Source organism: Abrus precatorius, unplaced genomic scaffold (assembly GCF_003935025.1).
Source record: "Abrus precatorius isolate BTA unplaced genomic scaffold, Abrus_2018 Scaffold1, whole genome shotgun sequence".
Taxonomy (NCBI): Eukaryota; Viridiplantae; Streptophyta; class Magnoliopsida; order Fabales; family Fabaceae; genus Abrus; species Abrus precatorius.
Genome location: NW_020874291.1, coordinates 6,291,896 through 6,316,726, shown reverse-complemented (window position 1 = coordinate 6,316,726; position 24,831 = coordinate 6,291,896). Strand labels below are relative to the sequence as shown.

Genomic DNA, 24,831 nt, shown 5'->3' with positions numbered 1-24,831 from the left:
AAAAAATAATAATTTTTAACTTTTCATAAAATGTAGACAATTTTTTTAATACATTCTTAAAATAATATTTTAAAAGCATAGACAAACTGACCCTTGGAATCACCTATTATTATAGCTTTGATTTCAAACCAATAATGGATTGAGTCCAGCGCCAATAAAAAAACAATGCCATTTGAAAAAGACACTTGGAATCACAACAAAAGAATCTTTTCTCCAGAACGAGGCTTAAAATTAAACTTGCTCCATTCTGCCTAAAATTGGTAGTCACAAATTAACCACTAAGAGAATGAAATATAATAATTTCCTGACCAAATATTTATACAAGAAAATACTTTCTATATTAAAAGGAGTGGTCTTCTGCAGCAAGACATCGGCTTATGCCTACTTTCAGGATTATTGTCATTCCCAAATCTACATTTGTGATATACCATCCATAATTTATTCCAATTATATTCTGTTTAAAGTTTCTTCAAGCAATTTATTGTTAAATGAGCCTGTTATAATGTGTTTGTAGTACTGATAAGCCTCTAGAAACACTTTATAATAATTCACTGGTAAAGATGAGAAGAAATTCCCACTCAGGCATAGCAAAGACATTGATAAGCATCTTCGACATCACTTGCCAGGGCTTTCAATTGTAGGGCAGCCTCACATAAAAGGTAAACAATACATCTAGCTAGGCTGTGATCCAAGATAGATCAGAGGCTGTCATTTGTTTGAAAAAAGTAGATTCCATTGTTTTTTTATTGGTTGGGACTTAGATCAGCTTGCACATATAAAACATGGCTTAATACAGGAGAAGAATAAATGCAAAGAAAGATAACTATTTGGCCATATAGTTTGTAGAGAATGAGTTGATGATAGAAATATTAAGCATAAAATGAGATGCCTCACTTTGCATCTTTTACTTTGGCAACACATAGTTTTCATTTACATTACACTAAACTACAACAGTATAAAGCAAATTTAAAACTCAAATTGGGAGGGGCTGCGCGAACGCAAGCCTCCGCTACCACAAATTATGACGTAGGCTCTGCCACTTGGGCAGACCTTAGAGCAGCACCCTTCCTAAGTGCAATGGAAGTTACTGTTCTAGGCCATAGGCCTTTTCGATCGCCCATTGACCCCGTCCAGGTAAGTATGTTGCCCAAACTCATAAGCTTCACTTTTATAGCTCGTCCTTCACACCACTTTGGCCATCGTTTCAATATGGGACATTTTTAAACCAGGTGTTTTGAGGGAATAAATTAGTGGTCTCAAGTTGCAGTGTGCTCTTTCTAAAGAAAATACAATCAGTGGAGTTACTTCATAAGTAGGTTGGCAAGGATTCATGAGTTTAGGCATACTTAGTTTTTTGTTGGAGTCTGAAGGAGAAAGCAACATCTTCTGATTGAAATTGGGTGGCTTATGGTATTGTTTTGGTGGGGAGCTTGCACAGACTCTGGGCATTTTCTTAGGTTTGAAGAGTCTTAGTTTCACAAGAACTCACCCACCTTATGTTATTTATACAAATTGCATGGCATCCGGATGTGTAAATGGAGTGTTATCTGCATTTTGAGACAAAGTCATACACAAACAAACACCTGATGTGTTCTGCTTTATTAGGTCAGTTCCTTATATACCTAGCATTCCTCTTGTTATTAAATGAACTTAAACAACCGACATTATATCTTTCATATTAATATGGTGATCAAGATAAAATGTCAGACAAACAATTTTTATCAAAACATATACGGGATATCTATTAGAATTTTCCTACTAATTGTTTGCTAGCGCTCCTTTGCTCAAAGAATGAATTCCCTACCTGGTTAATTATGCAAATATCAAAGAAAGAAAAGGGGAATCAAGATTCCAAGTTACTAATTATTGAACAATAGTTCTATTCATATGTAAGACTCAAATCTTATAGTATGACCCTGCCACTAAGCATCCAGTTAGCAAAAGAGAATACTCTCTAAGGATTCAGATCCATACATGATTTTCATAATAAAGACTGGATTGTACTACATCAAAATATAATGGTACAAAAAAATAGAAATGATAAAAATATATGATAACAAGATTGGACAAGAACTCTCGTTCTTACATCAACAACCTGGAACAGACAACTCACTCATATTCTTCCACAAATTACTGACACATGCTAATGTAATTTCCCACAACATTTGTCATCCAAAATACAAATACAACATTTGCAACTACAATTGGAACATTTGTTAACTAAAAGACATAAATTGAGAGGAGCCACGCGAACGCAGGCCCCAATACCTCAGATTATGATGTAGGTTCTGTCACTTGAACAAAGACCTTCTATTTTATTTTGTTTACTGAGGGATGCAACATCCAAATTCACTGATTCAAAACCTTCAACTTCCTTGTCATATTTCTTTGGTAGCGGCAAAAGTTATAAATATTGTCAATGATATTCTATAACTAATGCATGCGTTTCATTACATTTATCAACACACATCCATTCTACCACTCCACATGGGCTTGCCAAATAATTTTTACAACTTTCATCTAGGGAAGCTCCGCAGCATCATTCATAAGTATGGAAGTTAATATTTATTAGTACTCAGTATATGATAAGCCTCTTGCAAACCCCTCTTCATAATTATCCGCCACTAATTTACTTTTCCAGTATGCATTAACTAATTAAAAATGGAAAAAGTTGAGCACTTGTCCTATTTAGCTATAGGTCTGATATAAGATAAGATCAGAAGCATTGCCAATTTCTTGAAAAATGTAACAGCTTGCAAAGAAAGATAATTACTTTCTGCACATATTATTTATATATAGAATGAGTTGATTATCAATAAAGATGATATTTAGTATAAAAATAAATGGCTAGCTGCATAATACCAAATGACAGATGGGGTTTTATAGTGTTCGTAGGTATTTAATCGAAAGATTTCAAGGAATTTAATAAAGGCTAATGAATACGTTCAATATTTGTAAAATCAGTAACCTCAGAACATTTGAAACTAAATTGGAAGGGGCCGCGCGAACGCAGGCCCCCACTGCCACAAATTATGATGTAGGCTCTGCCACTTGGGCAGACCTTAGAGCAGCACCCCTCCTAAGTGCAATGGAGGTCACTGCCCTAGGCCATGGGCCTTCTTAATCACCCATTGACCCCATCCAGGTAAGTATGTTGCTCATTGTCCTGTGCTTTGATTTTATATCCCATTATTCGCACTACTTTCTCTAACATTTTCAATGTGGGACTCATTTAAATTGAGTGCTTCGGAGACTGATTGAAGTGATATCAAGTTGCAGATTGTTTTTATAGAATGGATTCGCCTCCACGAATATGGGAGCCCTATTAATATATACCTCTCTAGTAGTATATACCTTTCCAGTTGCCTACGTTAGTCTAGGACGATTACTAGATTTATGAATATCCCCTATTAATGTTGGAATGTGAAGGTTCATCTTCACCAATGAATAAGAATATCATTTTTCAAGTATTTTCTGTAAACACCAATTTAATAATAATTTTTCATTGTTTGATGAATGCTAGCCTATTAACCTTATTTCTTATAAGTTCGAAATATTATTTATTATTTTTCTGCAGCTTATAAAAACAAGCCAAAAACTTGGAAGGAACACATTAAGATGTTGGTAATGGAGGATTTTGTTGGACAGATTTAAAGGTAGGTACTCCTTATATTCTTATGATGATTCTTCCAAATGACAATTGGGAAGCACTGATACATTGCGTTCGTGATTTTTTCTTTTTAATTTTTGAAGATCAAAGTTATAGACAACCTCAATTTCTCGAATTTCTTATCTGAAAACTATGGGAACTGATAAATGAATTTGATTTTTAGTGCAACGCATGATAGTATTTGTTATGAATTTTAGTTAGGAATAATAAACCTCTTGCAACCCCTTGTGATGTCCAGCACATTTCGGTGATTCGGTGCCGTTTTTTTTTACTTCCTAAACAAATAAATAATATTTTAATAAGTGAATAGTAACTTCATTTGGCTATAAATAGCCGTGAGGAATGAAATCAGAGGATGCATCGCAAGAGTGTTTATCAAGCATTGATAGAATTCTAGTGAGAGAAAAATAGAGTGTTGAGTAAATCCTAAGAGTGTGAGAAAAATACATTAGGGTGGGTATCATCTCTATTTCTTCTTGGTATTACAAAATTTGTAATATTTGAATAGGAAGTGGGTCTCACTGGGTACACTATATTTTACATCTCTTGTGTGATAGAGTGTTGAAAGGATATTGTAAATATCTCAAGATATAGTGGAATATTTTTCGGAGTTTGTCCCGTGGTTTTTCTTCCACATTGGAGGTTTTCCACCTTAAATATTGGTGTTCTTTATCTGCTTATTTTATTCAGTTAGAATAATTCTTAGTATGCTTTGTGGTTGCAGTTTAGTCTGATTTTCCACATCAGAAAAGAATTATTTCTGTTATCCTTCCGTGGCTGATTGTTGGATTGCTGGAGAAGTGTGTATTTGTATTAGTGTTGTAACTGGAAAGGTTCTGGCTAAGGAAAGACTTGGTATTGAAGTGATCCGTTGTGATCCACCTCTCTTTCCTGGGAAGTATTCCAGTGCACACTTTACAAATTACACCGCTGCGCTGCTAGATCTATTTATTAGGTCTGAATTATTGCTCGCCAGTTTACGTCAGAATTTTAATTTACACATCCAAGTTATTCCGCATTTGAGCCCAACACCCCTCTCTATAATAATTCACCAAATTTGATTGTTTATTCAATATGCATTAAGTAATTAGAAATGGCTTCACTGAAAAGTGAAAAGACATTCTCAGTATACCGAAGCTATGGCATAAAGCAGCATCTTCAGCATCATTGTATAACATTTTAAGATAATAAAGTAAACTTTGCATTTAGCAAGATCTTGATACAAGATATTAGATGCATTGCCATTTGGTTGAAGTAGTAGCTACCCTTGAAGTTACTATTATTATTTGGACATGATATCAGTCTGCACATATCAAACAAATCTTAATACAAGAAGAAGAGCAATTGCAAAGAAAAATAACTACTACACATATAGAATGATTTTACATGATGTGACATAAAGTATAAAATTGTCATAATTGAATCCCAATGCTTTCGACTGTAAAATTGTTTAATATGATAAAGCATACTAAACTATAGTTAGGAGGGGCCGCGCAAACGCATGCCCCCGCTACTTTCTTTAACACATTAAATGTAGGATTTATTATTACTTAAGTGTTTTGGAAGCTCTATAGCCTCTACAAGTCTACTCAACATTATTGATCAGAAGTTTGTTATCCACATGCAACTGCTACATCATAATCACGAAACTTTTGTTGATGTAATCTTGTGAAGAAATAAGAAGGAAAAAGGACCAGCCTCCGTTAACAATGTCAACAAAAGTATACTTTGCATCAAATACCTAGAGAAAGATAGGCTGAGATGGAAATTCATCATTGCCACCCTTATTAAAATTGATCTTCATATTAATTTGGTATCACTTATCCATCATTGTATAACCTCTCCTACCTTTTTCCTTAACTGAAACAATAGTGTCTTTGAGTCTTTCATTCCCTCTAGAGGCATTTGCCAAGGAAATCCCTTGTCTTCTTACCTTTTTGTCCTATGTATTGAGAGACTGGCCCATTTGATTAATGAAAAAGTCCTTAGCAAGGCATGGACTCCTTTTTCTTTTAGTAATCAAGGGCTTGACATATCCCACCTTTTCTTTGCAGATGATATTATTATTGCCAAAGCAAATCTGCAATAAGCCTTTAACATTAAAGATACTTTAGAGGCCTTTTGTGCTACTTTAGGGTTGAAATAATCCTAATAAATCCTCCTTGGTTTTCTCTAAAAATACCAACCCTAACTGCATTCATGGAATTAGTGATGTTTTAGGAATCATCCCTTCCAGCCATCTTGACAGGTATTTGGGATTTCCAAATGCCCATAATAGACCTAATAAAGGGCACTACACTTTCCTCACTAATAAAATACGGAAAAAGCTGAACCTCTGAAAAATGAAATCTCTCTCCTTTACTGAAAGGGTTACCCTGGCTCAACCCCTCCTTCTAAGTGTTCCTCCTATATCATGTAAATCTCTACTATCCATATTTCTATTTGTAATGATATCAACAATATCTGTAAGCACTTTCTATGGGACTCTCTAGGTGCAAAAAAGTGTCATCCCATAGGTTGGCAGAAAATATGCAAGCCTAAGACTGATGGTGGTCATGGTTTTAGGGATCTTAAGACTCTGAATAAAACTTACCTAATGAAGTTATGGTGGAGGTTTTCTTAATACTCTGTGGACCCAAATCTTTCACAGCAAATATAAATTTAGGATAGGAAAAGACCCTAGGCTATGTAACATTTATCAAGTCTCTCATCTTTGAAGAACTTATTATCTGTTTGGCCCAACTTCAATCAAGGGTTAAGTTAGAATTTGGAGGATAGTCTAACTATCAAATTCTAGTATGATAACTGGACATCCCAATTTCTTGTTTTAGCTAATTTTTCTAAGTTCACTATGCCTGAACCTGACTTGGACCTTCTAGTAGGGTTCTTTTCCTTTAATAATAATTGGGATTGGGAGAAACTTTCCAATTTTCTCCCTCATTAGGTCTGCCAGTCCATAGCTCTCATAGAGCCTCCTATTAGATCAGGTGTTCTTGATTCTGTCTACTGGAACAAAACTAGCAATGGGATTTTTTCGATCAATTCTGCTTACATTCTATTGTATAGACCTGGTCACATCCCTAAGTATAACAAGGAGATTTTTAGGCTAATTTGGACCTGAGATAGTCCTCCCAAGTTAACTTTTTTTCTCTGGAAGGTGGCCCATGAGAAGCTTCTACCAAATGAGGAGAGGTGTACGCAAAACATGTCTAATTCCTCTACTTGTCTAAGATGTAATGTCAAAATCAGTTTCAAACCACTTTGTTTTTCCTCAACAATGGGTAGCTTTATTTAGTAAAGGAATTTTAGATTGGTTAGCTTTTAACTTATCCACTCAAAATATCAACCTTTTTTCTAATTGAGAGAAAATTTTTAGAATTATTGTTTGGAATTTATGGAAGGATAGAAAAACTTGTGTTTCAAAATGTGTCCATCCAACCAAAATGACTTAATCATAAAATTCTTTGTGATTTTATATATATTTTTCCTTACTGCAGGGATAACCATAGCTGTTTGCAGCAATAACCTTGGTTCTCAGCAGATTGCCTTTGATCTTCCACACCAAGAACCATCTCCACACTTGTCATCAGAACTTGTGTTTCACATGGTTATTGCAGCCACAATTATGAAGTTTGTGAATTCTCCCTAATTTACAATTGCAACCATTTAATTACCAACATCTTTTTTCTTGATTTCCACAATTGTAACTCAACAACTATTATGATTGCAGTTACAAATTAAAACATGATCAAAACCTTCTTCACTATGGTTAGCATTAGATTGATAATATGCTCACTCCTCACCACTCTATATTCATTATTGTATCAAATAAAGCCCTATTCGGTCACTCCCAAAATCAAAAGGAACCGAGTACCCCTTCGATCTTATCCTAGGACAAAGGGTTCAGCTTTACCTTTGAACGAAGGGTGCCAATAACCCCTTTGGCCTTATACTTGGATGAAGGGTGCCAACCACCCCTTCGGCCTTGTCTTAGGTCAAAGAATACCAACCACCCCTCTAGCCTCACCCTTAGATGAGAAGTGCCAACAACCCTTTTAACCTTATTACTCTATACTAAATACTTATTTGATCATCAAAGTGTCATTGCAAGTACTTGCCCTCATCTTGGATAGCAAAAAACTTGGAACTTCATCAAGGATACCCTAGCTAGATGTAAAGATAGGAATAGGTAGAGCAAGAAACCTCTGTAGCAGAAAAGGAAACGGGTGTATTCAAAGCAGGAACAATTATGATTTACGAGTCCCACAATAACCAAACATTTGGCAAACACATTGTTTATAAACACTCGGACAAAAGTGTTACCATAGTGAGTTGGGTTTATCACCATTCACAAATCCTGCAAGTTGCACATTAGTATTCCTCACTTCTTCTCTTTCAATATTCTTTATAACTAATGGAATTTTTTATTGAGAAAATGCATAACTCCAAAAGATCATCAAAGACTTTACGAAGTTATCATTGTGTCATAAAAACCAGTGTTTTAAATTGTTTTTGCATCTTCAATTATGCGTTTGTGAAGTCTCTCAGATAGACATTGCAACGGTATATCAACACGCATTTCTTCACATTTTTGGCCATTAATTGCAACACAAGAACTATTATGACCTCATTTGCAATTAAAAACATGATCAAAGCCATCTTCACAATGCTTAGCATTAGATTGATAATATGTTCGTTACAACTCTACTTCCTTTACAACTCCCACATTGCCAATATATTTGGCAATCACGTTGTTTATAACCACTCTGACAAGAGTATCAACATGCCTAGTTGGGTAGCACTAACTTGTGACCCAAGTGGAGGCATCAAGATAATAGAACATGACTTTGGCTTTGCTGGGTTGGGCTGAAGGCTGCGCCAAGTTGGCTTGCCCACTCCAAGTTGAGAGGTTGAACTATGGGGCCTAAGCGAAGGCGTTGGCCTCATGGTTCCTAGATTGTGGGGTATAGCGTGAGGCTGGTTTCACAGAGCAGCGACAACCTTGGCTCGCAACAGTGGAGGGATAGCATGCTACTGCACCTTATGTCTACCATAGCCCAGTGAGCCTAGCCACTTGAACTATCATCTTTTTTTTAGTACAGCATAAATGCATGCATAATTGATTCAATTCTTTAATCACATTGCCAGTCAATTGGATATGAGTAACCCAACAATTTCATTTCATTTAGTTCTTGCCAATTGTTTCTCAAAGTCTTTTCCCTTAATCATTGGATCTTTAGACCTTTAAAGGCAGAATAAAATATCCATATCTTATTACAATGAATGGTACACTCACTTGTCGTAGTCATTGACTTGAAATATAAGGATTACTACGAACTCGTGTTCAATATACGAGCAGCAGAAATTTTCATGTACAGTAATAAGAAAAGGGTCTGTGAACATAAGCTTCGAAGACGATAAAGGGAAGATAAAAAGTTTGTCATCACTTAACTGTAAGAACATATTTTGCTTCATCAATGTGTAATTTCGGTCTCCCATTTTTATTAATTCTAAAATAAATCCGATATTATATTAAAGGTGTTTTTTTATGGTACCTTATAGATATGAGGGTTTAGAACTTGTTCAATTTAAGCATGATATATGTGTACTTATTTAATGTTGTCAAATTTTTAATTGTTTGTGCAAAGGCTTTTAAATTAGGATATTATAAGAAGGTTCTTTGTAATAAAAATAACATTTTATAAATACGGTAAATAATTTAATAAAAATACTTTATTAATCTATTTTATTTTATTATATATTATTTTGTTGTTAAACCTAAATCCTTATTCCTAATATTGTCTTTCTGAAATTACTTCTCCCTACTCGGTGGAGGGTTGCTAATGTTATTGTTTCATCCGTATTATTTGGTATCGCTGCCATGTTTTTTGTTTCCCCCCGTGAATACAGCTGGTGCACCTGCTATTTTTCCCATTTTTTCCATGGAAATTGACGTTAATGCTTTAATTGAGGCTTCGATTTTTCATATTAATGGGTATTGTTGTTGCTTTTTTTTCCTTAATGGGAAAGATTAATACGAGAGTTGTTGTCTTAATTATTTGTAATTATTTTTATCAATTTTACAAAAAATGGTGACAAAAGATGAAGATGGTGCAAACATTAATGAGGAGATGAAGCCTGGTGGAGAGGAGAGGGAGGAAAATTGAAAGTGCTAGAACTAGGGATTTTTGCAAATATTGATATCGAAATAATAAAATATTAAAAATTATAATGGCATGATAGTGATAAGATAAATATTTATTATCTAGCTCATTAGTTAATGAAACTTAATTGACTGTAAAGACAAATTCCAAACAATTTAAAAATGTTAGAGATTAAATTCTAATAATTTTTTTCAGAACTAATTTCAATGGATGTTATTTTTGTAGGAACTAAAAATATAATTAAGTTTAAATAAATTATATAAGGCATTAATAAATAAACATATCGGTTTTTCAATTGCACTGTATCCAATGATATCATGACAAAATTATTTGTGCTAAAATGGACATTACACTTAACCCAAAACCTTAACACTATTAAGTTCTGAGTCATCTTTACTTATATGTTGTTCAACTTCTTTATTCTTATCCAAAGATAGACTTTTCACTCACACTTGACCTCATCAAACTCCTATAACCTTTGTTAATTATGTATACTTCTCGTGACTGGAATACACAATACTGATAGTCTTCAAAGCTTGACTCCACTACGTCATATTTCACTTTATAGTTCACTAACTTGGAGAGCAATTAATAGAAAACTAATCTCTAGGATTCACTTGAAGAGCAATTACTTTAGCACTGTTCTCTAAGAAAGACTTGGAAAATAGTGAAAATTTAACTGATTTCTAAAGTTATTTTTGGATAATAATTACGTACTAATACTTTTTAAAGTCACTTTTAGAGAGCGATTATGTGTTAACTGTTCTCACAAATTAAAATTTTAAGAAGCCTTAGCAACTTTTAACTTATAAATCCATGTAAGGATAAAATACTCTCAACTCATAGTAGCATCATGAATCTTTTTTTTGCTAAAAATGTTTGTCTCTTCCATATCTCTTGGTACCTTTGTCACACTTCTCTCTTCATTCTTTCTTTCTTTTTACTAGTATTTCATTCATTTGGATGTGAACTATTTGGTTAACACAACATGAAAACTCAAGTTTCGATGAGACAAAGAATCGATTTTGGTTTGTGATTAAAAAACTAAAAAGGAAGAATTTTGAATTTAAAAGACATATAAACTCAAATTTAAACATAACATAATATTAATTTTGGTTTGTAATAGAAAACTCACAAGGAAAGAAATTTCAAATTCAGAGTTCATAATTTGGAGAGCGGTTATATGAACCACTTTCTAAGTGATATCTATTTTGGATAGCAATACTTGTTAGAATAGTTTAAACCATTCTCTAATATTTTTTTTTATGTTGTAGTGCTATTAGAAATATTAAGTCTTTGATTTCTCTTCAACTAATGGTTTGGCCACCTCATTGCAATCACTTCACACTAAAGGAGAGTGTGGGAAGTTTGAATTTTGGGTGATGAAAGATGATACAAATACACATTACTTGAAACTTAGGTCACTTCTAGTTTACTATTACTTTATTTTGATATTGGAATACTACCATGTATGTTGAAACAAGAGTTAGGTTTCCGATTCTACCACCTCACTTCTCTTTCTCCAGTTACTCTTAATGGATTTAGGGAGGAAGATATAGTTAACACCTTGCTCAAGGAGCAATTACTACTTCTTACTTTTGAGACTCTGCTCCTATTTAATTTTGATAGTTTAAAGTCATTAGAATGTAAAAAGCTTCAACATCTCACTTCTCTTAAGGAGCTTAAAACCTAGTATTGTGAAATCAACTTAACACAAATCATTACAGGCTCCAGATAAATAGACTTATAATCATAAATCAATTCATTATGTTTATATTCTTTGATAACCCTCTCAAAATTATGCAAAAAATCTACAAGCTATTTTTTCATTGTATGTATCTATTGATGAATGAGTTACTACCTTCACACAATGATATAGTTCTAATCCTAGCAAAAAAATTATCTCACATGAAAGCATTTGCCCACCTTGTTTTCATGCTAAATACATTATTCACCCATTAGTTGTCAAAAGGATTATATTTGTCAATTATCTTGTTCCAATCTAATTCAAACTCTTTTGGGGAGAGGTCCACATAAATTAGAAACTTAAAATTAACAAATTGAGAATTTTTAACATTCTCAATTGCATTCTGGTAGAGATGCCATGAACATGGTGTGATGCATTTGGAAATATGTCCTTAATAGCCTCTCTCATTGCACTATCACCATTAGTAACCACTACTTTAGGATGCTTGTTGTAATGCCCCAATTTTGTAATGTTGTTTAAATTTTATATATATATATATATATATATATATATATTTATTTATTTATATATATATATCCATATGTGTGTTGATTTACTTGATAGTGATGTAAATATATGTATGTGACCTTATTATGATATGAGTTTGTGGTTGGAATTAGACTAAAGGAAAATAGGCTAAGTTCTGGTGCAGGGCATTCTCGCTGCAGTGAGAGATGTCTCGCTGTAGTGAGAAGACCCTGGGTGAAAGGCATGCGTCTGTCGCCTTCTCGTTGTAGCGACAAAGTGACAGTTGGGGTGCATTTCTGGGTGCAGTCTCGCTGTAGCGAGATTCTGCAGATACTAGGATGCAGTTTCGTCTGAGATTTTCGCTGTGGCGAGAGAGGGCGTCACTGCAGCGAGAATTTCTCGCTGTAACAAGAGTGTCACGATCTGAGGGGTTTTAAAAAGGGGGTTTAGGGTTTGAGAATTTATTTCTCAAAATCCCTTTGATTCTCTCAACTCAAAACCCTTTTCTGTAACGCCCCTAATTTTGTAATATTAATTATTGTTATTTATAAAAATCTAAATGCATATATATGTGTGTACAAGTATAAATGAATGTTATGAATTTACCTTGGATGCATAATGATGGTGTTTTGTGTGTAATGAGTATGAATATATGTGCATATATGTATGTTGGGGATATGTGTATGTATATATGTGTATGTGATGAATGAAATATTTTCTCATTTGCAAAAAGATTTGTCGTGAACTTTCATCAAAATATGCAGAAAAATTTATGTAGTCTAGGATGCAAGCCTAGGTCGTCTCCCATGAATCATTGGACAAGTGACCAAATATCAAACATGTAGTGTGCAATGTATTTAGAAAGCAAGTAAAAAAAGGGGGGTTTTGTGATTTCAAGTTCAATCAACTTAAGTAGAAAATTAAATTGCAAAGTTCAATCGATAAAATGTAGTAACCCCTAGTTCATTCATATAAACTCTATCCCTATTCCCCTCAAGATTTAATACTCTTCCTCTCCTCCCAGAATTAGGTTGATTTAACAAGCGAAAATCAACCTTATGTTTTCATATGAATTAAGCAATCCAATGAACTCCAATCTCTCATTCCTTGATTACGCAATCTTGGAATTAAACAAGAATTAAACAATTCAAATTTAGAATTTCATTAAAACGAATTAGGGTTCATTACACAATACTTCCCTCATTCAACCATTAATTCAATTCAGGAGTTTGGGAGGAAGAAATTCATGGAAGAAAAAGATTTGCATTAACATTCAAAAAATAAGAATTCAAGAATTCATATGAACTCACTAGAGATTACAAGAAAATTAACCCTTCATGAGGATGGGTCTCACAATTGCAAAATGAAAGTAAAGAGAAATCAATAACATCAATACAAAAATCAAAGAGAAGTAAGGAGAAAATGGAAATCAAACCCTAGGTTGGACCCTTGGCTGTCACCCAAGGCCACCCTAGGCTTTCCAAGTGTCCTAAATTTAGTAAAGAAGAGAAAAGGTACAAAAAGTGTAAGAACTCTCTACCCTAATTTGGTAAAAATCTATTTATACTAAAGCTGGCGCCGCCCAAAGTAATTACTCTCATTCTTTCATAGTAACCACGCGCAGCATCAGTTGAGTTTTTCCTCTCTGGAGTGATTACTATGAATATTCATAGTAGTTACGTGCAGCACCTTCAATTTTTGCATGCTCTGGAGTGATTACTATGAATATTCATAGTAACCACGCGCAGGTTTGGTTGATTCTGGGCTGCTGTAGTTGTCACTTTAAGCTTTGAAAGTGATCACTTTGGTCCCTTTGCTGGAAGTGGCTTGCTGTAGTTGTCACTATCAATATTGAAAGTAGTTACTTTCACCTCAAATTCCTCAAAATCCAATAATTCTTCAAAATAAGCTTGGGGATTCCTGCCATATTATTCAAATGATCAAAATATGTAAAATAAACTATCTAAATTCATGTAAATTAACAAAAAACTAAGAAACCTATATTATTTAGCCTAATTGGAATATTCATCTTATTTACACTATCTAAGTCTATTCTTTTCTATAAAAAGTAATAAATGATGTATAAAAATGTAGTAAAATGTGGATTCATCAGTATGCATGACTGGATAGGGCTGAAATGGGCTAAGTTCCTAAGGCGTGATACTGGGCGGTTCTCACTGCAGCGAGAAGACTCTCGCTGTAGCGAGAACGCCCTAAGAGAAAGGACTGAAGTTGTCACCTTATCCTTGTAGCGAGAAAGCGACAAGTTGGGATGCATTTCTAGGTGCAGTGTCGTTGTAGCGAGAGGGCCTTGCTTAGCGAGATTCTGCAAAAACCAGAGTGCAGTTTTCTCTAGTTTTTTCGTTGTAGCAAGAGGGCGTGTCGCTGCAGTGAGGGGACTCGCTGCAGCGAGAGTATCGCAACCAGAAAAGAATTTAAAGGGGGTTAGGGTTCAGTTTAAAGTGATTAAAGGTTGAATCTGTGTGGGGAACGCTTGGAGGTAAGTTTTAATGGTTAGGTTTTTAATTTTTTTTTCATCCCCTTTCTCTGTTTTCGTGGTTCCCCTGGGTTCTCATGGAGTTTCTCCATGTGTTTAAGACAAAATCCATGAGGGCGTGGGACGTCAATCCAAGGTAAGAGGGGCTCTGTCCTACTCTTTTGTGCAATGAATTGTTGTTATTTTGCTTAATATTGTGTTGTGGCTGAGTTAGGGGGTAGGAAATTGCTGAGAAATGTAATGTGGGCCATGTGCCGTGATATGTGAACATTATGTGTGTTGACCCGAACTTAATGGATGTGGATTGTATTTAAATGTTGCATGATAGATGAATATTGGCTATGTGTCGTGTGATGTGAAATGAATATGGGCCTAGTGTTGTGTATTTGAATGCAATGTGAGCCGTGTGCCGTGTGTAAGCATGATCATTGCATGCGTGAATGGAATATATGTGTGAATGGGTGTATTAGCGCCGTTGTGATGTGCTATGAATAGTTCAGCGATACACTAGGGGTGTGGAAGATGAGGACGGTAGGAATACGTTAGGGAGAAGAGAGTGGTGGTGAAACAGACTGCGGAACGGGTGCACTACAGGCCACACACTCTCTTCCTGACTAGACCTCTGACCACTATCCTTGCTGAGTGACTCGTGACTCGTGACTGCCCACGTGGTATCCATGAGGCGGGGGTAACCAGCGACCATTCATGGTGTAAATCTGTGATCACAGTACTATAGTGAGTGTGGCTGGTATGCGCATGCATGGATTTGGGTTTTGTACCTATGGATGTGAATTGCTGCCTGTGATTGTGTTTGTTAAATGTATTGGGAAGGTTCTAGAGGTGAGGCTCTATGTTGATTGTGTGTTTTTGGTAGTGTAGAGTACTCACCCTTACATTCATTTTTCAGATAATCAAGATGATCAGCACCGGACTCAGTGAAGGGATGGATGGACTGCTATAGAACTTAATTTTTATTTTAAAATTTATTGTAACTAAACTAGTCTTGTAGCGGTCATTTGATATTAATTTGTAACCCTTCCCTTATTTTGAAGTATTTTATGAAAATTGGTTATTTGAATTTGTGAAATTCTTATTAAATTGAAATTAAATTTAAGGTTTTACATTTTTTACCGATTAAATTACCTCCAAAGCCGTTCAGGAGCTTGATTGAAGGTTGAATTCATGTAGGGAACATTTGGAGGTAAGTTTCAATGACTAGGGTTTCAGTTTCTTGCCCCCATTCTTTGTTTTCTTGATTTCCTTGGATTTTCATGAAGTTTCTCCATGTGTTTAGGCCAAGATCTGTGTGGGGAGTATGTCTGAGGTTGAGTTCGAGTGTGGGTCTTCAATCCAAGATAAGGGGGAACTCTACCCTATCTCATTGTTGTGATTTGTTATTATTTTGTTGAATATTGCTATGTGACCGAGATAGAGGATAAGGATTGTGTGTTGGATGAAATTGATGTGCAATGTGATGTGTGTTGAAATAGTTAGGCCCCGTGGGGGTGATTGTGTGGGATGGAATGCCATTGATTGGTGAATTAATGTTATCGTGAATAAATGAAGGCTATGTGCCGTATGTTGTGGATAAAATATGGGTTGTGTGCCGTGTAACATGAATTAAATATAGGTTGTGTGCCGTGTGTAAGCATGAATATCGCGTGTGTGAATGAAATGTATGTGAATGGGGCGTGTTGGCGCCGTTATAATGTGTTGTGAATGGTTCAGCGATACACTGAGGTGTGGAAAATAAGGACGGTAGGAATACCTTAGGGAGGAGAGAGTGGTGGTGACACCGACTGTGAAATGGGTGCACCACGGGTCACATACTCTCTTCTTGACTAGATCTCTGACCACTAACTTTGCTGAGCGACCCGTGACTGCCCACGTGGTATCCGTGAAGCGGGGGTAACCGGTGACCATCCATAGTAAAATTTGTGATCACAGTACCACAGAGAGCGTGGTTGGCGTGCAGTGAGTGCAAGAGACTATTGTTTGCTAATTTTACATATATATGATTGTTTGGTGCCATGAGTGCATCGGTGACAAATTGAAATAAAAATGTTGTTTATGTGTACTTTGCGTGAAGTATAGGTAAGGTGAGACTCTATGATAGTTGTGTATTGAATAGTGTAGAGTACTCACCCTTACATTCATTTTTTAGGTAATCAAGACGATCAGCACCGGACTTAGTGAAGGGACGGATGAACTACTATGGTACTTAGATTTTATTTTAGAAATGTTATAATTGAACTAGTTCTGTAGCAATTGTTTGATATTAATTTGTAACCTTTATCTTATTTCAAAATATCTTATGAAAATTTGGTTATTCGAATTTGCAAAATTATTATTTAATTGAAATTAAATTTAAAGTATTACACTTGTTAGACATAGCTTCAACAAAGGCTTCTAAAATCCACTTATATGTTTGTATTTTCTCATCAGCAACCAACACAACCAAATATTACAGTTTCTCCGTGATGATTATACCCACAAAAAATAACTAACGACCTATTATACTTATTCTTCTTATAAGTGGTATCAAATGCAATAACATCTCCAAAACATACATAGTCAAGTCGAATAGGGCTGTCTAACCAAAATAAATGTTGAAATCTCCTATCATTTGTGGTAGTGAACTAGCAAAACAACATAGGGTCATTGTTTGCCTTTGCTTGCAAGTAACACAATGCAGCAAATGCATCTCCATCTTCTATTTTACCTTTTACTTTTTATATAAATCTTTCTTAGTAAAACAAAGATTAGAGTGTCCACCTTTTTGGCCTGACATTAGACCTATAATATGACTTGTTCTTAGTCCATATAAATGCAAACTATCATCTTGTGCCTAATCTACATCACTCAAAGTATGATTTCGAGGGATAAGTGAGCATAATGTATAAGAGTTAACTAATGGTTGTGAGATTTCTCACGAGCTACAATCTTCCATGTTGAAGTCTTATAATCTAGGTGTACTCAAAACTTAGTTTTACAATTGGTTCGAGTCATATGTTTATATTCTCTAAATTGGTCCACTCTGTGTCGAGGTGTTTTTTTTATCCCTTAAGCCCTCTTTATTGAAAGCTAATTGCTGCATGATAATATTGCCTCTAGAATCACGATCAATTCTATCCTTTCTAATAACAACTCCATAGTATTTTGCATAATTATGATAAAATTCACACGCTTCAAACTCATGCAAAATCAAGACCAAATATATCTTTAGTTGTAAATTCATTTAATTTTTTGTAGACTTTATCTTCAATGTCATTAATTCAAATTTGTTTTATCATCCAAATTAATGCAATCTTCATCATCATTTGTCATATTTAATAATCTGCAGAGATATTGATTACAATATTATAACATACTATATTTCATAATTAAAATAAATAAATTTCAATTAATATTAAACTCTATGGTGAGTGAGAAGAGAGATCGATGTATTTTTAGAAAATTGAACAAGTACAAATTAGAAAACATAACTCTTAAAGTAATGTTTAATAATATTACTTTAGAATGTCTACTGGTTTGTATATTTTTATAAAACATCCTAACTAATTCAGTTTGAAAAATGTTAAGTTACGTTTCACAAATTATATTGATAGAAAAACAAATTGAGAGCAATTTTTCATACGATCAAACCAAGACTTAAAAAAGTTTTTGGTCTTCTATTTTGGTTGACTTTTTTCTTTTTGGGTAAATAGCATAACATGTCTTATTGCTTTCTTATCCTTGACAATGATATATTCAATATTGGTATTTTATAAATTTTAGAGTATAAAGGTGATATGATGATATGCTCAAAGAATAAACAGAGAATGAAGAAAAGACGAACAATAACACAACTAGAATTTAGAAAGGTTCCTTTTGCAGTACTTATAAGTCAAGTTGCAAACATGTACACATGATTTGTAGGAGCAGCAACAAAATGGACAAAGGACTCAACATATATACACTCATAAACTAGATAAAGAAATATATGCAAAATTCATATTATCTAATTGAAAAATTCACTAACAAAGTTTAACATAATTTGTCATTATACAAATAGTACTGTAGTCCCCTATTAAGAGTCTTAGTTTTGTTTCAACAAATAATGCTACTTACATAATGGAAGTTGTTGAAAGAATTTTTGAACTTAGCCCCCAAGTTACTACAAAGGCTAAAACATCTTTGGTAACATCATCAACAGTATCATTGAGGGTTAAATATCTCAAACATGAAGTCAAGGCTTCAAAAAACGGACCTTTAATTAGGTCATCTTCCCTGATCTTTAGAGTTAGAGATATAAAAATAAAAATAAAACCCACCATTCTTTGAAGGCAAATGTTTGAAAAAGTTTGCCAAATAAACTTTATAGCAAAAGAAGAAGAAAAGGGAAAATTAGCTTTGGGAAGAATCTCTTAGCTTAAGCAAAATCTCATACCTAATTGAGAAATTAGTTTACTTAATGTAGTATCTAAATCATCTTGAACAAATTTAAATCACATTTTTCACTTTCCTTTGGCCATCATATCTGAGTGGTTGAATTCCATAATTTATCCAAAAATTTTAGTTTGATATAAATCTCTATACACAATAGCATAATTGTGATGATATATAAGTTAAAGAAGCATAGGAACTAATTTCAAAATAACAAATAACTTTTAGTGTTTGCTTTGTACCCCAAATAGAATGATGAGAAATGAAAATAGTATCTGGCATTGAACCTTGAGCAGCACATTGAATTTCAAAGTAGCATTATTGAAAACTATTATGATGTACATTTTTCTAAACATACAAGGAGAGAGTGTTTAGAGATGACACTAAATTAAATCTTGTTTGCTTGTACAGGAAATAAGCTCCCTCTATCAATTAAAACACAGTTCTTGAATTGAAAAAAAATCCATTCATAACAAAAATTTATAAACCCAGTTCTTCATCCATCCGCTAATAACATCGAGACAATTCCTTCCTACTTATAACAAGCCCTCCTACTCCTACCATATATTTATTAGTTAGCAGCTCATTCCTTTTACTCTTTGGTTTTTCATGCTTAACTTTGTCATGATTGTTATCTTTCTTGCAATAAATAATTCGCTTGTTGGGGGAGGGAAAGTTGTGTGCAATTTTAACATTATTACTTTCTTTGTTAATTGTAACATGCAGGTGCAAATTATTTGTTGTTTGATACAAACTTTAGGTGTATAGCCTCTATACCATAATTGGAAGCATGAATGCATTAAGGGAAAATATTGAAATCATACATCAATGATGTAATTGTAGGAATCTATTACTGATGTTTTTTTTTAGTCTTTCTATTTGTTATTTTTAATTGACTTATATGTTAGTTACAAGTATGATAGCTTTCTGGTTGTGTGGAGGTGCTCTATTGTTGCTTTACGTGTTGTGTCACGTATACTGTCTTAGTATATGGATTTGGAGTTTGGAGATGTTTGGCTCCAACCTTAGTACGTTGGCAACTCTCTAACCTTAATTACAATATAGTTGACCTTAATTCATCCAGCATGTCTAAATTCTCCATATTGAACCATTTTGAACATAGATAATTGTCTCGTTTTTTTCCTTTTGGTTGAGCATGGTTTCATTATTCCTCTATGCAATGCTAACAGATCGAGTCCTACTTGTGAAATTTAGTTGGTTTATTTTATGAACCATTTCCTAATTCATCATAAATATTATCCAAGGACTTCCCTTTTGTTGTTTTGTAACAACAAAGGACATGTTGGATCTTATGAAAGCATGTTAAAAAAACGCAAGAAAACAGTTCAAAGGAGATTTTACCATCAGCTCTAAGTTTGAAGATAAGATATACCCTTAAAGATCATGAAAGATTTATTTGATGTGATGATACCCAACCTTATAAAAGAAGTTCCTCTCTTATTTTTATTCAAATTAATATTTTGTACCTTCTTTTTACATGGTTCCATCCTTCAACAAAGAGTTAAGCAAAATGTTTCTTAAGAAAGATATTGTCTTTCACCATCTGGGACGCTACCTCTTTCTCCCTTCAAATGACGCATGGGGACCTACTCACCAAACAAAAGCTAATATAAGCTAATGTTACTTTATGTTTACAACTGTTCATCCATCGGGTATAAATTTATTTATACCTTTTACTATCATCTTTCTATCATGATCATGAAGTACATGATTAAAAGTATATATAACTATTTACAGCTTTCCATCTATCAGGGTATAAATTTATTTATATCTTTTGCTGTCATCTTTCTATTATGATCGTGAAGTGCACGATTAAAAGTATATATAACTATAAAAATGCATAGTTTTGTACAGAAAACAATATAAGGAAGAAACTTTGAAACCTCAAAGGAAAAATGCAAAATTTTTTTAATCAAGCAAGAATGGGACTGTCGCTTCAGAGTATAATCAAATGGGGAAAAATTAAAAAAAGAATTGATATACATCCGTATAAGTGTGTGAAAAAATTAAAAGAAAAACGAAGTTCAATAATGATATAAATTTTGAAATGAAAACACAAATTCACAAATTACCTAAGAGAGATTCACAAACAAAAGATGGTGATTTATTGATTAGAGTCACAATTCTGCATTATATGATTTAGAGTTCATCACACCACCAAAAAAATATAAGGAGTCTGAAAATAATCATGAACTAATATTAAATTCAAAATTGCAGGTAAAGATGAAGATAAAATTTATATTGTTAAATTTGATTTGAGATCCAAATAAGAGAAGCTCATCAATAATATTAATTTTTAAATCTTAAATTAAAGAATTATTTAACAATTATATATAAATATCTTTAAAGATTAATGAGCAAATATGTTTTTTTTTTTTTAAATATAATTTTAAATTTATATATTTAGGCAGGGCTTGTATGCCCCTCAACAATGAGATTACCATAAATTTTACCAAATACCAATTGTTAGTGTTTTTAAATAGTTTCTCTTCTTTACACGTTTTTCTGTTTTCAGTGAGTAGTTTTATTAATTTGCTTTTGAAAAATAGTAGTCCAATTGCGATTATGTGCTTTTTAAATTTAATCAACTTTACACAATAACGAATTAAGCTGGACCTGACACAGCTTCTAACCACCAAGATTCTTAAATATAAAACCCTTTTAGTGTAAATTCTCCTTACCAATTTTATTTTATCCTAAATAAATAAGTCTCACCCGTGATTTTGTAATTTTTAATAGTGTATTGAAAAGAGTACTCTGTTAGCATTTTCTTGTAAGAATGAATACATGAACACATGCTTAAGAAAGGAAGAAAGTCAAGGGAAAAAAAATCAAAATATAACATCATTTTATTATCGCATTATAATCTTCATAGAACTTTATTTCGAGAGTCCCCGTCAGTTAATTAAGTAAAAATATCAATATGGTTGTCCAAATCTTTGAGTAGTTTTCTAAGTCTATTAAATTATATATGCCATTAGCAAATATATATAATGCCAACGATATTACTCAACTTTGGGATTAAAGTTATACAAGAAATACCCATCATTTTTATTTGGCACATCGAAATGGTTTGCGTAATGGCCAAAATTAACATTTATATAATAATGAAAAAAGTTGGTGCTTCACGCATTTTCACACATAAATATAAAATTTGAAACAATGACTTGATTTTAACAATAAAATACGTTGGAAAAATGTGAACTATCTACAGTACTAGTCTCAATCTCGTCTAGCATTTGGCAATAGTTTTTAGGCCCAGTTTAGATGATGAAACTATAAACTGATTCCTGCGGGTTATTACATTTTTAGGATGATGAAATTATAGGAAAATTTTGTAAAAATTTACACAAATTTATCATATCACTTCTTTAGAAATGTTTATAGTTTCATATGTTTATTTATTTTATTTTATTTTATTTTTCTAATTTCATATGTTTATTTTGTTTATTTGCTAAATCATATGTTTATTTTAAAACAAACTTATTAAGTTAAATGATATTTTTAGATAAGATAGCCCGTGTGCCGATCCAGAGTCAAATCCCAAATCATGACAGAAACAATCTAATAAAAAATTACCAATTGTTAATGTTTTTAAACAATTTCTCAAGTGTTATTTAGACAAAACTTCAAAAATGTAAAATCAAAAATTCATAACGTACGTGGAGAAAATGCAGAATATGAAAGTTCCTGTTTTTTTTCCTTTCCATTGAGTAGTTTTATTAATTTGTCTTTGAAAAACAATAGTCAAATTATATGTGTTTTCAAATTTAACGAAGACAGTAACTAATTAAACTGGACTTGACACACTATGTTTTAACCGCCAAGATTCTTAAAATACCAAAACCTTTTTCAACGTAAATTCTCAATAACAACTTTGTGATATCCTAACTAAACAAGATTTGTTCATCATTTTATAATTTTAAATAAGTTTTAATCAATAAATAAGAATATTGTTGCATGCTGAGACCTTTTTCTGCAACAATAGATATGTGGAGACTTGCATAAAAGGAAGAATGTCATGAAATAAGTTGCTGCTATACGCGCTTTCACATTTGAATATTAAAATTTAAAACAATGCCTTGATTTTAACATTAAAATACGTCGGAAGAATGTCAACTATCTACAGTACTAGTTTCAATCTCGTCTAGCATTTAGCCATAATTTCAAGTTCTGACAACAAAACAGCTTCTGTATTCTATCTTGGTCTGTCTAACAGAAAGAACAATACGAAAGAAGATATAGCCAAAAATATGGTGGCACAGGCTTTTATCTCTGGCTCTGTGAAGATCTTATTAGACTGGATAACCTCCAGTGATTTACGTGAATTCATGGGGAGAAGAAAGCTAAAAGTTTCTGTCTTGAATGAGCTTGAGACAAAGTTGTTAGCACTCAATGCCGTGCTCAACGATGCTGAGGAGAAGCAGATAACTGATCCTGCAGTGAAAAAATGGCTTGATAAGTTGAAGGATGTTGTCTTGGATGCAGAGGATTTGTTGGATGAAATCAACGCAGACATCCTAAGGTGCAAGGCGGAGGGAGGGCCTCAAAACCTTACAACCCAGGTGATATCATTCTTTTCTTCTCCTTAGTGGGGGATGAATTCAAAGATTGAAAACTTATCTGAAAGCTTAGGACATTTTCTAAACCAAAAAGATATTCTTGGCTTGCAAAGTGTCACTGGGAGAGTTGTTTACACAAAATATACAGATTCATTGGTTGAATCTGTTGTGGTTGCAAGAGAAGATGATAAAAAGGAGCTATTTAAAATGCTTCTATCCAATGATGATACTATGCCTAACAACGTAAGAGTGATTACAATACTAGGCATGGGAGGTCTGGGCAAAACAACCCTTGCCCAACTCCTTTACATAATAAAGTGCAGAAAGAATTTGAATTGAAAGCTTGGGCTTGAGTATCAGACGATTTTGATGCTTCCAGGGTCACAAGGAAAATTGTTCTCTCACGAATGTTGTAGTACTAATCCAGATGTTATTCGTCTTACAAGATAAAAAACTTCTGCTTGTCCTTGATGATCTGTGTTCCTGCTAGAGAAACACTAATCTTCAAATTTTTGCTCTGAAATAATGACGTCCTTCTAACTGTCGCTAACGTGGGGAGGATACCTGCAAAAGGCACTTCGATGCTGAAGTCAGGATTCGGTTCTGAGTAATAAATGGTATTTAATAATGAAAAGTCAACTCTTTACCTGTACTTCCTACCTTCCTTTTATAGGCATTATAATGGGCTAATGGGCCTGCTGAGTCATATTTGATTTTGGCCCTTTTCTTAAAGTAAATAATGTTTTGATTATTATCCTTAATTAGGTTAATTACCTTTAAATCCTGACGAGGTATTCGGCCAAACTGGGCCGAGTAGGTACTCGGTTTCCTTTTTCTATATGTAGGACCGAGCAGTTCCCTATCCAGTACACTAGCCCCCAAGCCCGAAAAGGTACGATGTCAGGGCTAGAAAATAGACAAGTATCAAGCACATATAAATGAGAGGGTACTCGGTTTAGTGGGTGGTTAGGAATATTGAGGGGGGTATTCGGTCTTTAGGAATGTAATCAAGCCGAATAGGGTATTCAGTTAAAAAGTATGATATTTTAGAATGCATACTGAAGGAGGATTTGGTTTTTCAAAAGTGATGTAGACCGAAGAAGTAAAAAATAAAGAATAGTTAAAAATTCGTAAAAATAAATAATAAATAATGAAAAATATTATTCTAGAACTTCAGGTTTTTTAGTATTTCCTCGATGTGTGTGCGAAATGAAAGGGTGCTCAATCTTAACCGTTTGATCTAGGATAGATCTGTCAGTCAGGAAGGGATGTGACTC

The 24,831-nt window shown here is 33.6% G+C and overlaps 1 protein-coding gene and 2 non-coding genes across 3 annotated transcripts; 1 reads left to right on the top strand and 2 right to left on the bottom strand.

Annotated features, from left to right (window-relative positions):
- Positions 1–981: 981 nt before the first annotated feature.
- LOC113861593 lies at positions 982–1,142 on the bottom strand. The gene has a single exon (XR_003504269.1). It is a non-coding gene; the product is annotated as a U1 spliceosomal RNA (small nuclear RNA).
- On the top strand, positions 1,078–23,584 carry LOC113855342. The gene is made up of 4 exons (XM_027486955.1): positions 1,078–1,134; positions 6,615–6,741; positions 7,168–7,300; positions 23,212–23,584. The coding sequence occupies exons 1-4, from the start codon at positions 1,078–1,080 to the stop codon at positions 23,582–23,584; spliced, it is 690 nt and encodes a 229-aa protein (XP_027342756.1).
- Positions 2,993–3,153, bottom strand: LOC113861583. The gene has a single exon (XR_003504266.1). It is a non-coding gene; the product is annotated as a U1 spliceosomal RNA (small nuclear RNA).
- Positions 23,585–24,831: the final 1,247 nt, after the last annotated feature.

Excerpts from the sequence above, each read along its gene's own strand:
- LOC113855342 (XM_027486955.1), top strand. The coding sequence starts at position 1,078 with ATGGAAGTTACTGTTCTAGGCCATAGGCCTTTTCGATCGCCCATTGAC. Across the intron at positions 1,135-6,614 it reads CGCCCATTGACCCCGTCCAG|GTCTGCCAGTCCATAGCTCT; the intron begins GTAAGTATGTTG and ends CTCCCTCATTAG. Across the intron at positions 7,301-23,211 it reads ATTGCAGCCACAATTATGAA|AAAGAACAATACGAAAGAAG; the intron begins GTTTGTGAATTC and ends TCTGTCTAACAG.